Source organism: Tenebrio molitor, chromosome 7, assembly GCF_963966145.1.
Source record: "Tenebrio molitor chromosome 7, icTenMoli1.1, whole genome shotgun sequence".
Taxonomy (NCBI): Eukaryota; Metazoa; Arthropoda; class Insecta; order Coleoptera; family Tenebrionidae; genus Tenebrio; species Tenebrio molitor.
The window spans coordinates 15,136,856-15,152,521 of NC_091052.1; the positions used below are offsets into that span (position 1 = coordinate 15,136,856).

At 39.1% G+C, this 15,666-nt stretch overlaps 5 protein-coding genes across 8 annotated transcripts; 2 read left to right on the forward strand and 3 right to left on the reverse strand.

Moving 5' to 3' along the window:
- Nucleotides 1-47: 47 nt before the first annotated feature.
- Nucleotides 48-2,878, reverse strand: Zwilch (zwilch kinetochore protein). The gene is made up of 11 exons (XM_069054851.1): nucleotides 2,762-2,878; nucleotides 2,405-2,694; nucleotides 2,147-2,352; nucleotides 1,761-1,989; nucleotides 1,571-1,705; nucleotides 1,237-1,513; nucleotides 910-1,189; nucleotides 542-853; nucleotides 389-495; nucleotides 257-340; nucleotides 48-198 (listed from the first exon to the last, which is right to left on the reverse strand). Exons 2-10 carry the CDS (start codon nucleotides 2,498-2,500, stop codon nucleotides 273-275), a joined length of 1,710 nt encoding a protein of 569 aa, XP_068910952.1. The 5' UTR covers nucleotides 2,501-2,694; nucleotides 2,762-2,878; the 3' UTR covers nucleotides 48-198; nucleotides 257-272.
- Nucleotides 2,878-4,879, forward strand: xit (ALG6/ALG8 family glucosyltransferase xit). Of its 2 annotated transcripts, none has more exons than XM_069054852.1 (7): nucleotides 2,878-3,087; nucleotides 3,137-3,409; nucleotides 3,468-3,624; nucleotides 3,674-3,910; nucleotides 3,959-4,064; nucleotides 4,114-4,390; nucleotides 4,438-4,879. In XM_069054852.1, exons 1-7 carry the CDS (start codon nucleotides 3,029-3,031, stop codon nucleotides 4,865-4,867), a joined length of 1,539 nt encoding a protein of 512 aa, XP_068910953.1. In that variant the 5' UTR covers nucleotides 2,878-3,028; the 3' UTR covers nucleotides 4,868-4,879. The 2 variants fall into 2 exon arrangements, with proteins under 2 accessions (XP_068910953.1, XP_068910954.1); XM_069054853.1 differs by having other exon boundaries at nucleotides 2,921-3,087; nucleotides 3,140-3,409.
- A 31-nt stretch (nucleotides 4,880-4,910) lies between these two features.
- Ilp7 (Insulin-like peptide 7) lies at nucleotides 4,911-7,110 on the reverse strand. Its single transcript, XM_069054860.1, has 4 exons — nucleotides 6,399-7,110; nucleotides 6,245-6,345; nucleotides 5,336-5,499; nucleotides 4,911-5,287 (listed from the first exon to the last, which is right to left on the reverse strand). The coding sequence occupies exons 1-4, from the start codon at nucleotides 6,495-6,497 to the stop codon at nucleotides 5,115-5,117; spliced, it is 537 nt and encodes a 178-aa protein (XP_068910961.1). The 5' UTR covers nucleotides 6,498-7,110; the 3' UTR covers nucleotides 4,911-5,114.
- A 55-nt stretch (nucleotides 7,111-7,165) lies between these two features.
- LOC138135891 (uncharacterized) lies at nucleotides 7,166-10,390 on the reverse strand. The gene is made up of 12 exons (XM_069054850.1): nucleotides 10,126-10,390; nucleotides 9,953-10,076; nucleotides 9,757-9,903; nucleotides 9,530-9,708; nucleotides 9,277-9,483; nucleotides 9,003-9,224; nucleotides 8,749-8,955; nucleotides 8,506-8,702; nucleotides 8,284-8,455; nucleotides 7,980-8,236; nucleotides 7,687-7,927; nucleotides 7,166-7,412 (listed from the first exon to the last, which is right to left on the reverse strand). The coding sequence occupies exons 1-12, from the start codon at nucleotides 10,135-10,137 to the stop codon at nucleotides 7,197-7,199; spliced, it is 2,181 nt and encodes a 726-aa protein (XP_068910951.1). The 5' UTR covers nucleotides 10,138-10,390; the 3' UTR covers nucleotides 7,166-7,196.
- Nucleotides 10,391-10,934: 544 nt separating this feature from the next.
- Nucleotides 10,935-14,985, forward strand: sqd (RNA-binding protein squid). Of its 3 annotated transcripts, XM_069054858.1 has the most exons (8): nucleotides 11,090-11,230; nucleotides 11,787-11,845; nucleotides 12,188-12,228; nucleotides 12,406-12,680; nucleotides 12,737-12,868; nucleotides 13,261-13,522; nucleotides 13,935-13,997; nucleotides 14,414-14,985. In XM_069054858.1, the coding sequence occupies exons 2-8, from the start codon at nucleotides 11,811-11,813 to the stop codon at nucleotides 14,503-14,505; spliced, it is 900 nt and encodes a 299-aa protein (XP_068910959.1). In that variant the 5' UTR covers nucleotides 11,090-11,230; nucleotides 11,787-11,810; the 3' UTR covers nucleotides 14,506-14,985. The 3 variants fall into 3 exon arrangements, with proteins under 3 accessions (XP_068910957.1, XP_068910958.1, XP_068910959.1); XM_069054856.1 differs by lacking the exon at nucleotides 11,787-11,845 and having other exon boundaries at nucleotides 10,935-11,230; XM_069054857.1 differs by lacking the exons at nucleotides 11,787-11,845; nucleotides 13,935-13,997 and having other exon boundaries at nucleotides 10,937-11,230.
- Nucleotides 14,986-15,666: the final 681 nt, after the last annotated feature.

A 15,666-nucleotide genomic window follows, 5' to 3' on the forward strand; every position in this document is an offset into this window, starting at 1 on the left:
GATTCGTTTTTAAATGCTGATGCACGTGGGTGGGGAAATTAAGAGCATTATAATTTTGACCTATTTATTTGAACCTCAAACAAAATGTGTTCTCATTTATTTAACACGAGTATCTTTTTCGACTTAGACTAATTAGCTCCACTCCAATTTATCTCTTGATTTTGAACACATTTGTAAAAAATCTTCAGACGCAGAAATCTGCAATGTCCGGGTACTTACATAATATACCACCGAAAAAAACAGTTATTGGACTCACCATATTTAATTTATTCTTAATCCGTTACTATCATCACTTTTGTCACGTATAAGTTTTGGTCATCATTACATTCATACTTGATATCTAGAAAAAAAAAGTAAAACAAATGAAGTGCGGGGCAATCAGACTTACCGTATCTGTCGTAAATTGACGGAGGGAAAATGGGATGCTCGGAAAAATGAAAAATCGTGGTCAGTTGCTGTGAAACCATTTTCACGGACCAGGCAGTGAGAAAGGCGCTGAAAATTCAAATTAGAGAGGAATCAACGTGTGGCTGTTACTTACTTCTTAATGAATTTCTCGGCATCAGCGAAAGAAATGTTGGATGAAAATTGACACAACTGTAACCTCATGTCGGAGTTCTTACGGAAATTGACCACAAACTGTTTGAAAAGAGACATACAAAAGGAGTGAAAACACTCCTCCAACATGGGTAAATTCTCTTTGTATATGAATATAAATTCGGTGAACTTATGCAAAGAGTACAGATAAGACAACTTCAATTTATTGTTTTCTAAACTTGTGATTGGGGCTCTGGGATTAATACTTATTCTACTGTTGGCGACATTTACGGCCGAACTTTTGCTATTCCACTGGCTAAAAGTGCAAACGTTGCAATAAGTGTACGTTTCTGTTGTGACAATTTCTTTTACCTCCACTCTTTCTCGATTGTGCTTTTTGCCATCCCGTAAAAATTATTGATGATGACTATGTAATCGTTCTTGAGCTTTTCTAAACCAAACTGTACTAACAATTCCAAGCTTTGAACAAAATTTAAAGTGGGAATGGCAATTTTGCAGTCCATTATGGCATTTACGAGTTCCGCCATGACGGATTTGTCTTCAGTGGAGATCATCTTTTTGGTGGGACTTTGTGACAGTTCCTCGAAAAAAAATAGTATCGTCTCGCGTAAGTCTGACAGAGTTTCGCAGTCTGAAACACGAGATGTAGAAATTTGTTTGTGCGTTTGGAGGACTTACGTTTCAACGTATCCCACAACTTATCCAAGATATCCTCATGTCTGAGATTTTTTAAATCTAGATCTTTACGCGACCACTCTTTTAAACTAACATGTTTTATTATGTTACTTATTATTGCGGCAATTTCATCACAGTCGAGAATATTTTCTAGATTAATAACTGTAGACTCGTTAGTATTATTATTTGATAATATAGAAATGTAAGACTGTAATAAGGATAATTCCTCCCAGAATTTTTTTACGGGGGATCTGTTGTGACCTATAATAGCTTCAAAGTTCTGTTTAAAAAGAAAACAAATTAGCTTGTGGAATGTATTTACACAATAACCAACTACCATTTTAAAATCGGAACGAGGGTCAGATATCACTTCGAGAGAAACGTGTCCGTTATACGCTGCATTGTCAATTGATTTACAATTTTTCAGGCTGTAGCCAAATAAATTGTATTTCTTTGTAGTTTCCCAAGAAAACTAAAATTAATAACATTATTCTGTCATGAAAAATCTTTATAACAGTTGATTCTACCTTTTCATTCTTCCTGGAGTATTTATGATGTTGCTTTATCATCCAGTCAGTCGTAGTGACTGTATCCTGATTACCACAGCAAGGCAAAATATAAACTAAAGTTCTGGTCATTGTTTTATTGAAAACTTTAACACCTGTCACGACCGTACGTAGAGAATCATTTCCGTCACAAATACAAAACATAGGTTCAGTTGTTATATTTGACTGGAGATACTCGTTAATCACTTTTCTAAAAAAAAATCAAAGAAAAATTTCAAATTCGAGGGTCTTGGTTCAAATCAAAATGAACGATAGGTGGCGCTACCGTAAGCGGCACGTGGTTATACAACCAACAATACAATATAGTTTGTTTTGCAAATTCTAGACTTAAAAAGTAATTTTGCTACCTGGCGTGAATTAAAGTTAGTGGATGCTGTTTGGCTTCTCTTACTGTCCAACTTGGGGGTCTCTCTGCGATTAAATCACCACATATACTGTCATCACCTCCCAAGTCAGTTTGTAATGGTGTTCCTGTTAAGTCTAAGTTACTGACTTCAGTATTATCTGGATTCTTCTCAGTATGGGCATTTTGTTGTAGTTCTGCATCTTTTTCCTGAAATCAATGGTTAAGATCCGCAATTCCCACAAAAGAGAAAAAAACAAACCTCTCTGCAAACCAACTTCACAGTCAAATCTTCATCTAAAAGAGCCTTCAAATATGTTGGCAACTCAGTGGTGATGGTTTTTGTTGATTGAGACATGCTAGGATGTTCAGAAACGTTGTCAAATACCTAATTATTAGTTTATTGTTTATTCCAGTTTATTCTTCCCGATTATGGAACACAACACAGCCTGCTACAGTTTTTTCCGGTAAATCTTTAAATTTCAAAGCACTTTCAAAGTGACAGTTGGTGACAAACTACTTTACCGACGGAGCAACCGAGCAACTGAAACGCTAAAAATGCATTGTATTTCCTTAAATTATAGTACAAGGATTTAATGGCAAATTTTTCCTCACGCACCATCTACATTCTTATTGACTGTTAGAAAGATTGGTTTTAAATGTTCAATTTTAGCACAAAATGTAAATGAACAGAAAACGATTTTATCCGCCGCTGTCGCTTCTGCAGATGTCGCTCTTTTCTTTGTCCTTCACGGAACACCTAACAATCGGACATAACCTCACACCTAGTCAATGTTTAATAAAATTCTGTGATAGTAATGATAACGAAAAGAAATCTTAAAAAATCCATTTCCAAAGACAATCAATACAACATTCCAGCATCACCATGATTTTCACGGCGACATTTCTCACCTCTTGTGTTAAACTACTCTTGATCCCTGCATAGTAAGGCTTGACCTCCTCAGCTGTTCTTTTTATTTTCATAAATCTGTAGTAGGTCAACCGACTTCGAGGTACACCGGAATTGGATGGCAATAACGCACAGTCTGCCAATAAAAAAATGGTACTTTGAAAACACCTCAGAATGGACACTAGACTATCCACCTTTGTTTGCCTACTTTGAATATTTCCTCTCCCACATAGCGTCATTTTTTGACAAAAACATGTTGGTTGTTGAAAATTTAAATTATGCCTCTGATGAGACAATAATCTTTCAAAGGTTGTCAGTAATCTTGACTGATCTAGTCTATGCCTATGGTACCTACAGGTGAGTACTGAGTACCACCACAAACTCACACTTAATTTTAAAAAATATATATTTAAAGGTGTTGCTGCTCTTTTCAAAAAAGTTGGCGCGCTGATGTGGTCCTCCCAATATTACTAATCACAAATTGTGGACTGATCATGGTAGATCACATACACTTCCAGTATAATGGAATCTTGTATGGAATCCTTCTCATTTCCATATCCTGCATGATACGAGTATATTTGTGATCCAGTTCACAACAACTAATGAAACTTATCATTTTAGGAAGAATATGAAGCATCTGCATTTTGGTTTGCTTTTCTGCTGAACATGAAACACATCTACATCTACCTAGCGCCTGCATATTTTGTTTACTTACTTAAAAATTACTGTCTTAAGGGAGGTCCAAATATAAAATATATTTTACCAAAACTAGCCATCAAGAAATTTCTCAGTTTAGGAACAATTGTCACAATTGTATTCTTAATCACATTCCTACCATTTTATGACCAACTGGGACAAGTCAGTCAACACCAACCAATCATCCTTAAACTGAATCAATTTTTTCAGGTGTTCTCGAGAATGTTTCCATTCAAGAGAGGTCTCTGTCATGCCTACTGGGCCCCCAACTTTTGGGCTGTTTACAACAGCCTTGACAAATTTACTTATCTGTGTTGTGAGTAACATTATTGTGCAATAACACCCAAAAAACACATTTTTTTTAGTATCAAGAGCTGGATTTTTTTTGAGAAAAAATCCAGTTGCGTCAATGACTGGGGGACTAGTTCAGGAATTTTCACACCAAGTCCTCCCCAACATCACCCCCCTCATGACCATATGTTTGACAGGACTCACAATGTTGCCAGCTCTAGCCAAGCTGTGGACTCTCAACAAACACCCATCCAATTTCTTGAGGTGCATAGTTTTATGCGCGCTATCGTCGTTTTTATTTGGATGGCACGTCCACGAGAAAGCTATTTTAATGGCGATTATCCCGCTAAGGTGAGCCCCAAACAATCACCCATACTGTACTAAACACCATATTTCAGCATATTGGCAGTAATGGATATGAATGATGCCAAGATATTTCTCCTGTTGGGTGTCGTAGGCCACTACTCTTTGTTTCCCTTGCTGTTTCCGACCTCATTACTCCTTATTAAAGTTTTACTATTAATTCTCTATTCCACCTATTCATTTCACAGTTTGTCTAAAATTTATCCGTTCACTTTTTGCAATTACTCTTTCCCGCTACTGAATCTGTGGGAGAGCGTCTACATTTTAGGCTTAAGTGTGATATTCTTGTACGAAAACTTTGTCCACCACGTGTTGGGTATGAGTGACAAGTTACCATATTTACCTCTCCTGTTGACTTCTTTGTACTGTTCTGTCGGCATACTCTACGCGTGGGTACTATTCTATGTACGGTTCTTGACCAGAACCAACGACGTAACAGTTAAATCCAATAAAAAAATACAGTAAATGTTAAAAGACGACAGTTTTGCTACCTTTTTTATTTCACTAAGCGATCGCAGCGCTATCAGTGGTGACGTTTTACAATATCTTTACCACGACATTTTACGTTCATTTAGGCTTGAAACTATTGCATTCCTCTATATTTCTGACATTCGTACATAGGTAGATACATACATAAGAAAATTAATCTCTTGGACAAAACTATTAAATATGGTAACAACGCAAAGAGAAAAAGCAAGTGTAATGGAGCGCTTTAAACGTACGAGGTGTATCTCTTGTTGGTTGGACAATATTCGGCATATTCTTCCCATGTGCAACCAGAAGACTTGCAACATTCCGACGTGATCGACGAACCGGCTCGTCGGTTGACACCTCTTCGGAAACGCAGCAATCTCTTTGCTTTCTTGGGCGCCATCCACGGGAACTCTTAGAAAGAAAATTTTAATACCGAAGAGGTGCTCTCATAATCCTCACCTTCGTCGACGTTGTTGATATAGTTGTTGAAGCCATTTTGGTCGCTTCTTCGAGTCAGCCGGTATATGTCCTTCTCGCAGGCCCAATACAAGTGTTTGATTAGAGTTTCGCGACACCTCGTATATTTCTCTTTATGCCACGCTTCCTCCCAATCCGATTGGGACCTGTAACACACCACAGGATTCGTTGCAACTAGCACAAAAACAACATCACAAAAAATCAGACATGAAAGACTCGACAAAGTTTATTTTCTCTTCTTGATTCAAAGTATCAGGTTGCAGAGAAGAATCCCGCAACAATAATTTTCTGACGGTATAATTGTGACTTTTGGAAAAGTGTATCGAATTTAATGTGAATCCTTAAAACTTTCGGTCGTTGCTCTTCTATGTTCAAATGCGATAAAATAATTAAGAATTTGTTAACGCTGGAGGGCTGGAGCTTTTATTGTTTAGTAATAAAGCTTTTGGTCGGATAAAACTAAATAAAAGAATAATTTCTGGACGGGCAAGAATCGATACAATGAGAGTCCTTTTTTTATTAAAAAATATAAAAAGATGGAGTTTAGAGAGGAAAGTTAATTATGGAGTCTTTTTTTACCAAATAACTTATTATTTGCTTTGAATGCACTGTTCTTTGGAATAATTTTTTTCTGTATTGTCCACGTAAATTATTTTCTTTTTATAGATTAATAATTTTGCACTGCTGGAGGAGTAAACAAGGGAATTAAAAGTTTTACTATTGCTCATAAATTAAATTAAAGTTCTTTATTTGAACGCCTGGCGAGTGGGTGTTTAGTGAGCCTTTTACAGTCGCTGTAATTACTTAAGTCTTAGAGTAAAAACGCTTATTTTAAATAAAATCGCTAAAAATGTTCAAACAGTATCGAAAATAAATATTCGTGTACTTTACCTATCTCTGAACACAAGTTCCAGTTCGTTATCCGAGCGAGTGGTGTCCGAAACATCGAGAAGAACGCAAAGAGCGGCTATTGTAGAGACCGGAAACCACATCTGCAGCAAAGAAGCGTTAACAAAGTCGGACGTCCCTCGTGAGTCGCACTAACTGAACTTTCTATAACATAAGTTGCGGTGAAAAATATACCAATTAGGTGTGCATCAACGGACTGATAAAGAAGTAAAGAACAACCCGGCGCCTTCACCATTTGTATATGGTCATGAATGCGCAATCGCCAAACTTTAACAAACTCTGCCCTACAAGAATTACTCCTTATAGATTGAATAACAAACAGTGGTTTTCAATTGATGCCATAAATTTTGCGGAGGCTTTTTTACGACTTCTTCGAACACCTTACCTGAAGATCCTCTTGATTGTTGACACTTGTAATCACATATTTATTGCTATTCTGGAAATTTATAGTCCCGACACAAGCAGCTCCGAAATAGACCAACACGTGGCCAAATTATCCGTTCAAAATTTTCCCATTACAAATATGAAACATGAGGGGATCAATTCCAATTTTACAATTAGCTCTTGGTGGCAGTATTCTCGAGTTCTTTCCGCAGTGACGACCTCTGGTATTATCTCTTGTCGCGGGTGTCGGAATATCTATGAATTTTATCTTGAGCATGAAGTCCAATTCGGCTCATTTATTGCATCGTCTTCCGAACAATTGGTCTACCTAGGTCTCGCGGGACAAATCAGTTACAGCGACGACGTCGGAAAACAACCACGCCGAATAATCTGCCCACGATACAAAATAATAAAACAGGCCGCCCTTTGACAACACGCATTTCTATTCGCATAACTCGCCGGTTCCAATTTATGATTGTGCAAATACAGAAATTAAATTCATACAAAAAGATTGCACAATTCAAACAAAACATTTTATTAAGTACTTTTTTTAAAAGGGTTTGTACTTATTTATGTTGTACATTATGTTGAGCCCTTTGATGAACGATCTGTAGTCCACCTCGTCCCTCATGCCCCTCTCGAAGCTGAAGCATTTGCAAACTGCGTCGAATTCTTGCCTGGATATGATATTGAGGAGGCCTCTCAGCGACAAAGCTCTTTCGAAATGCTCCGCCGAAACGGTCCCACAATTAGTCTTGTCGTAATCCTGAAAGAATTATTAATAAGTATTCGGCTATATTGAAGCGTGATTAAAGTTTTATGGCATCGATGAAAAATTTATTTTATGGATAAGTCGAGTAAGATAATGAGAGTTGACCAGGTTCGTTGTTTTATTTTGTTTACTCTCAGGTCGTAACTTTTAATAAGGCCTAGGTAAGAAGTTGCATCATTATCTTTCCAGATGTTTACACCTACGGCTACGTCGAGCGAAAACTTTCGACAAAGGATGGACTTTCAGTGCTTTAACAAAAATCAAATACCTGGAATATGGAGATCAAGTTCAGCTCCATCTCGGGCTTCTTCGACAGTTTGTTCATGGCGCTGGACAGCGTGACTCTCTCATCGAAGTTGAGGAAGTTTCTTTCGCCGTCTTTGACGGGAATGTGTTGCAGAGGAACGAGCAGAGGGGCCCTTTCCAGACTCAACTGTGTAAACGCTTCCTCCACGACGTCGGAGAACCTGCGATAATCGACGCACTCTTTCCTGAACGGCGACCCAAATCTGAAATTTAAATCTGTCGTAACAAATCCAAATCAGTCTTGGAACCACCTACACTTCCATCAGCGTTTCTATCTCGTTTTCGGTCAGGTCGAACCTGCAAACCGACAAACCCCTCTTGAAGTCTTCACGCGAGATGACTTGTTGGTTGCAGTGGTCGAAATCGCGCAAGAACTCCATCACTCGGATGCCCTCTCGCACCACCTTGCCTTTGATCTTCGCCAGAATCAGTACGATGTCTTGTTCGGCTCTCGGAATCGGTTTCTTGATGTACTCCTTGCCGCAGACCTCGTGATGGATAGCACCAGGACACTGGATCGATTCCATTAATTTCAAATTACAGAATATCGACCTCTTACCCTATCCTCGCAACTCTTCGGTTCCACTTCTTTCAAAAACCAAAAATAGTTGAAGCCGACCTCGTTGTTGAATCTCTCCTCCAAAGCGTACAGTTCTTCGTCTGACAGCAAAATTCCATTCGACAACAAACACTGACGCATCTGTGACCGCGACACGTACCCGTTGTTGTGCCTAAGACACATTTATTGATCCCACCATTAAAAACATTATAATCATTTTACTTGTCATAGTCTCTGAATGACGGCTTCAAGATGATGCGTCTCTTCGTAACTCTTTGCTTCACTTTATCCACAGCTTCTTCGCACAACTCTCGCGAAGCAGGATTGACTTTTTGCCAGTCCTTTCCTCCCATTCGAGGTAACTCTACGATTTCTCGAGGAGGAACATCCACACACAAACAAGGGTATTTCTCGAGCTCCTGAAAAACTCATTAATTGCGTGTTTCTTCGTCCTCTAGTTCTGACCTTCGTTGTGAAGACTTGATCGATGTCGTCTTCGAAAGTCCTCCAGCAGACTCGAGCAGGATCGCAAGGATCACGATACTGGATCATGATCGCTTCAATTTCAGGCAAAGACAAGTAGAGTCTTTGGATGCCGCTGATTCCTAGCATGTCGAGTCCTCGATGGAACTGAGACACTGTAAGGCGACCGCTGTTCAAAGGATCAAAGTCCTGAAGAGTACTCGTTACTGAGGGGAACGCAAACAGTGTGGTGGTACCTTGAAGAATTCCGCAACTCGGAGTCTGTTCTCGAGGACGTGTCTCTGGATGCGTTGTATTGTAGCCAACAAGTCTTGCGTTTGTTTCGGTTCGTTCAAAGCAGAATGAAATATGCTTTGTTTACCGAAAATGCTAGACGCCAAGAATTTACCGATTTCGGGTCTAGGTAGTTTAGGGAGCTCCGCGTTGATTATCCTTCCAGGAAACAGACTTAGAACGTCCTATTTACAAAAGAGAGAAGTGAAAAGAAAATTCTACGAAGAATACACTCACTCCGCTCAAATCCATGACCCCGTGCTGGTCCAGGTACTTGATAATTTCGGAGAGAGCTGCAATAAAAGCGATGTAGTTGACGGTGTAACTGTCCTTCAGGTACTTTTTCAACAACAAGTTGAAATCATCCGGAGACACCAAAATTTTCAGGTAGTCTAAAATTCTAGCAAAATGTCCGATAGTAACAGTCCCACTGTTTTTGGAAATCTGCAAAATGAAGTTGTGGATTGTCTTGGTGCTAAAGCTAGCTTACGAGTTCGTAATCCTGGAAATATGGCGTCAACAGTAGGTTTCTCATGTTCACAACACAAGCAATTTTGGTCAAAAGAAGATTCAATCGTCTTTCTTCACTTATGCTTATTCTGTTCACGTGCATGGGGTCCTCCCATTCCAAGCCGCTCACCAGAGGGGCGTTCTTGGAGAAATCCGGCACTGAAAGTCGGTGTTAGATGAGACAATTACAGTGAATAATGCGAGTACCGCTGTCGTATATGACTTCGCATAACTGTGTGTAAAATATTCGCCCATCTTGCACACGGAAGTAGTCGGCGAGTTCTGAAATCTCTTGATCCGACAGACCGATGATCGCTTGCAAGTGTCCAGAAAAAACAGAGATAAATTGCGATTCTAAAAGAGAGCGGTCAGGAGGATTTTTGAAAGAGTGGCCGTGGAGTACCCGAAATAATCGAATTTTTGTTTGGGTCCAGGGGACAAAAGTACTCCCATAGATTTAGATTTGTACGAAAGACGGCTGCCCGTATCTTGTTGCAAGTGCGCCACACATCTCCCAGTTTAATTTGCTGGGGACAACATGATTTAAATTTGACCTACCGAGAATGTCCTCATTACCTTGCAATGCATTTTTTCCAATTAACTAAACACAATTGAATCATACATTAAATTTCAATACTAATATCGAAACTTGTCAAATTTGACTTCGTTTGATCCCAACAATTGCGATGTGGCGAAAAAATGCCTTTTCAGACGTTGGGACCGCACCCAGGGCCAGGTAAATGGTAGATATGATCCCCTGGTCTGTTCCCGCCGTTTTAAAACAACCCTGATTCCAGGTAGTCATTATTTGCAACCCTCTACCTGCACATTCGACCTGAAAAACTGGTATCTACTTGAATAAATACAGCTGGACAAATGAAAGCAAAAAAAATATTCTTATGGAAAAGTGTGATGATTTAACAATGCACCAGTTTCAGTTTCTAATGCTGATCGATTGCTATTTATCAGATCAGAATTATTTGACGTCAGTCTTGCAGTTTATGTCGTTACAAGTTAAAAATATTTTTAATTGTAACTAATAAAGAAAAACACGCATAGTTTTTGTATTTTCGGTCAAAGAAATCTGTATGTCAGGTTTATGTGGTGAAAATAATAAATGAAATGCATAAGTTTTGTGTTGCTTTGTGTGTTTGGTAGGATCGGGCCTGAGCAAGGAATTTAACTTCCTTGGGCGTGAGGCCCTCGTGGGGTGAAGCTTTGAATTAGGCGCGAAAGCCGAGCTGGCCTCGTTTCCGGTCATTTCGCTTCGGTATTGGTCGGTTGGCGGATTTGTTTACTACGCCGAGAAAAGTAGATCTTTGGGGTGGAATCGAGGGTCACGATTGGTCGAAAGAGCGAGTAGGACGCTGTCGGACAAATAACGATCGGCGTTGGCGTTGGCGTCATCAAATTCTTTCTCTTCTGTTCTTGAGTTCAGTGGAGGTGGACGTGTTGTGTCTTTAGAGATATTTTTATAGACTGTGAATCTTCGCGAAAGAATAAACATGGCCAATAATCAAGACTGTCCGATGGAAAACGGGGAAGATTTCTCACAAGACGTCTCCGCGGATCAAAATTTCGGTCAGAATCAGCAGGATCAGGTGAACGGCCAGAACGGCTCTGGAGACGCTCCCCCAGCAGATAGCGGTAGCGCGGACGCACCAGGTCGAGACGACGACAGGTACGTACCATTTCCATTAGTTAGGGTGTCTAGTCCAGCTTCGAATAGTAAGTTCCTAGTCTTGAAGCCGGCTCTTTTGCGTCTTTTATTTACATTAATCTGTGGTCATCCTGTAAATATGAGCGGATTTCTTATTTTCAAACATGTTTTTTAGCATTAAGTGAGAGCGTGTAACTTGTATTTTTTCCACATTTTGGATGTAGAGTCTCGATTTGGCTTTTCTGTAAGGCGGCCTCGTAACACCCAAACCGAAGAAAATGGCGTCTGATGCAAAGAATTGGCGCGAATTTCGAATCTCTTCATGTATTACTCATTCTGTCACCGTGTTACCAATTTGTATTATTGAAAAGTCCTGTTTCTTGTTTTTCAGCATAACTAGTCGGTCAATGTTGTGTAAATTTTGGTTTTCAGTGGATTAGTTGACAAAAAGTATAATGGTGTTGAAAATTTTTCCAAAAAACACAATTAATAAATTTTTTTATCAATCGGGTCCGGTGTAGGATGCCAGGTTTAGCAAGCCAAGTTTACCCACTTAAACATGCTTCCTTTTCTCCAGGTGGCTTCGTCCGCTAAATGGAAGATGGGGCGAGAGGACTTGGATCGCTGGGACCCATGGTATTTATCCTTGGGCACATCTTCTGCCAGACACTTAGTAATTCAACGTTAATATTTAAGTTTGGGAATTTGAATCATGTCCCTATTAAATTTTTTTAATGTTTACAAAACTTTGCTATCATTTTTTTTCTCTGCCTAAATGTAAATTTCCAGATTACTTTTGAGATTGCAGATCCATTTGATTGAACTAGGATTAATTACTTGATTGCTGTTTACTATTCCATTTGTTGTATAATTAAAGTAGTAACTTAATTAATAAGCATTATTCCAAACATACTCAGTAATGCTTAGGATGACGCTTGGTCTGCACTCATACTAATCCACGCTTTTTATTATTTACAGGAAATTGTTTGTTGGTGGACTGAGTTGGGAAACAACTGACAGTAAGTATATTCTTCTTTAATACTCTTAACTCATTGAAACTCACTATGATGACACAATCATGTCAGTTCTGCTACTGAAAGCAAGTGAAGACATTTCCACTCTGACATTCATTTTTTTTACACACTACGTAATCTCAGTCGACATTCGAAACTTCACGATATTCTCCGTCTTTTCAGAGGAGCTGCGAGACCATTTCGGACAGTACGGCGAAATCGAAAGTATCAACGTCAAAACCGACCCGAACACTGGCAGATCGAGAGGATTCGCTTTTATCGTCTTCAACAACGCGGAAGCCATCGACAAGGTGGTCGCCGCTGGTGAACACATCATTAACAACAAGAAAGTCGATCCAAAGAAAGCGAAGGCGAGGCACGGGAAGATTTTCGTGGGAGGCCTGACCAACGAGCTCTCCGATGACGACATCAAAAACTATTTTAGTCAGTACGGCAATGTAAGTTGTGATTTTACACGTCGAGGAATCGGTTTTGATCGGGAGTCTTGTTGCAGATTATCGAGGTGGAGATGCCTTTTGATAAAACAAAAAATCAGAGAAAAGGTTTCTGTTTCATCACGTTCGAATCGGAACAGGTCGTCAACGAGCTGTTGAAGACGCCCAAACAGACTATTAAAGACAAAGAGGTGAGTTATTGACGTCGCTGGTTAACTGTTAACGGATCCTTTGTCTCTTAATTGAGCTTGTTAACCGAATTAGCCCAAAATATACAATTAAAAAAAAAACATTGTTCCATTCAGGAGTTTTAACGGAGTGAGTTGGCAACGTTGAATTTTAATTTTGAGGTCAAATGAGACGATCTGATCGGTCCCAACAGAAATCTTGTTCAACAACGTCACGCTCTAGATTGTTTTGAAAGCCGGAAATCAAAAACGTTTTTGAATTAAATGATGATCGAATTATTAGTCAGTTCTGCTACCGAATACTGTTGACGAGTATTTTTCTCTGAAGGATTTTCGCGTTTGTTTGGGGGGGATTGGTTGAAAATACTTGTGCTGCATCGTATGTGTTTTTGCAGGTTGACGTGAAGAAAGCCACGCCCAAGCCAGACGCGATGGGCGGCATGAGGGGCGGGCGAATGGTGTCGAGTCGTGGTGGCACCAGAGGTCGCGGCCGAGGCGGTTATGGCGGCCAGAACTGGAATCAAGGCTACGGAACGTACGGCGGCTACGGCCAAGGTTACGGGGGCGGTTACGACGGTTATGGGGGTGGGTATGACTATTACGGCGGAGGTTACGGAGGCTATGGTGGATACGATTACTCCAATTATGGCAACTACGGTAAATACTCCAGGCATTAGTTAGTTTTTAGTTGGTTAAGAGTCAGTGCCTTCCTTGTTGCACTAATGCTATACCAACACATGTTTATATTAGTAGATTGCCCTGTGATATTCACAGATTGTCTACACCATATTCTATAATATATTTACAAATACGTCAACAAAATGTTTTGTTCCTATACTTTATTATTGCATGTTGACCAACCTTTATATGGAAATACATTGTGAAATACCTAGAGCTTGAATAAAGCATTTGTTGAAACCGATTTCATAATGTGCTTTCCATTTAACCTGTTTCATACCTTACACAAAATTGAAGCTGCAACACAACACAAAATTTACTAATGATGTAGTGAAGAACAAATTGTATTTTTGGTTCAGTTACTGATTTTTATTTGTTTACGTGAATGCAGACTATGGATATGGTAACTATGACGGAGGATATGGTGGTGGTCGCAGTGGTTCGCGGGGAAAAGGTACATACTGATACATATATCTTCTATACATTGTTTATTTACTGTTACTGTGTGCTGTTCCAATCTCTAATTAGAACTTTAGTAATCACTTTTGTTTTAATTTAGCAATAGTCGTAACCTGCGTTTACTTTTAAAAAATCAGTAAGACTGTCCGAGTGTTTTGTTTTCACTGCGTCACGCACTAATACTCGAGAAATTAGTAAATGACCATTGTAGGGTTGCAGCGTCATAACAAAAATTGTGACTTTTATTTTCTCTCTGTCTCGATAAGAAAGTTTGTAAAAAACGTATACAAAACAAAAAATATCTATTTTGAAGAACACTGGCAAACAACGCAGGTGGCGAGAATATTTTGAGTTTTATTAGTGAGTAGGATTTATCAATAATTAAATTTTTATACTGCTCGTTGTTTTCAGGTGGCTCTGGGGGCTACCAGGGTGGTAAACAACGAGGTGGAGGCGGTGGCGGCGGCGGCGGCGGTCGCAACCAAAGGCATCAGCCTTACTAATAGCGTGACTGAACATGGTTGATCGTATACTTTTATAGATAGATGTATTCATCATCTCAATTATTTTTGTTTTCTTTTCACAATTTATTTGCGATCATTCCACTCTGTCGGTTTTATTTTGGGAAAAAACTGTACAAAGTTTTCGTTTTGCATGAGGAACATTTTTTTTTTGTTCAATGAATATTTTTGAAATGCCATCACCGTAATTTCTAAGCAGATCTACCTTCCTGTATTATGTTAACAATTTTTATTTAAATAGTAATGTAATTGTAGACTAAGTTCATGTAATTGTGTAGGGGGCGTGATGTACTTCCTCCACTGTACGACAATTTAATAATAAATACTTTGTGTACATAAATTTTATCATTCAGGAATGTCCTTTACGTGTATTATATTGTGAATCCTTATTTATATAAATTTATAACATTTTGTCCCAGTCCGACACTTTGGGTTTGTAGACAAATAAACGTTTATACTGAACACGATGATTTTAGCTCAAAAATTCCCAATTTTTTTCCATTTTTTCAATAGTTGTGAAGGCATTTTAAAATTTTTCTACGTTGATGACGAAGCTGAGTTAGAATAAAATGAAGTTTTTGAAAAGAGTTACTGTTTTCAGTTTACGTCGACAGCTTTTGTTCCGACTTTGAACTAGAGCTTATTATTTTTCTTTTATTCTGCACCTCGAACACTTAACAAGGAATACTAAGTTAAACATTCTTTGCATGTAACTACTCATATGCTAACACCACGTAAATTTTCCACCACAATTGTTTTGTGTTCATAATACCGGTGCGCCTTTAACGTGACGCGAAAGGGAGGAGGGCTAAACAGTGACTAGAACGCCACCACCGCCCCACATGAAATTAACACAAATTCTCTTAATACCCGAGGCCGCCTTATCTTCGAGAGTTTTTCTTCGGCGATAATCGATGATAACGCGTGGACAAAAAGTGCCTGTTTGGCGGTCAAAGTTTACGCGACAAGCCCTTGCATAAATCCTTCCACACTCGTGGACAGATCCGAATCGAAACAACAAAATAAAAAGTACTTGAACTTCGACAGAAATCGACGATGTTTGTCCTTGACCTACCGATTTGAAATTAATTAATTTATGTCCACCGATTCGATAATCGCAATCACCTAAAAGATTGAATCCTA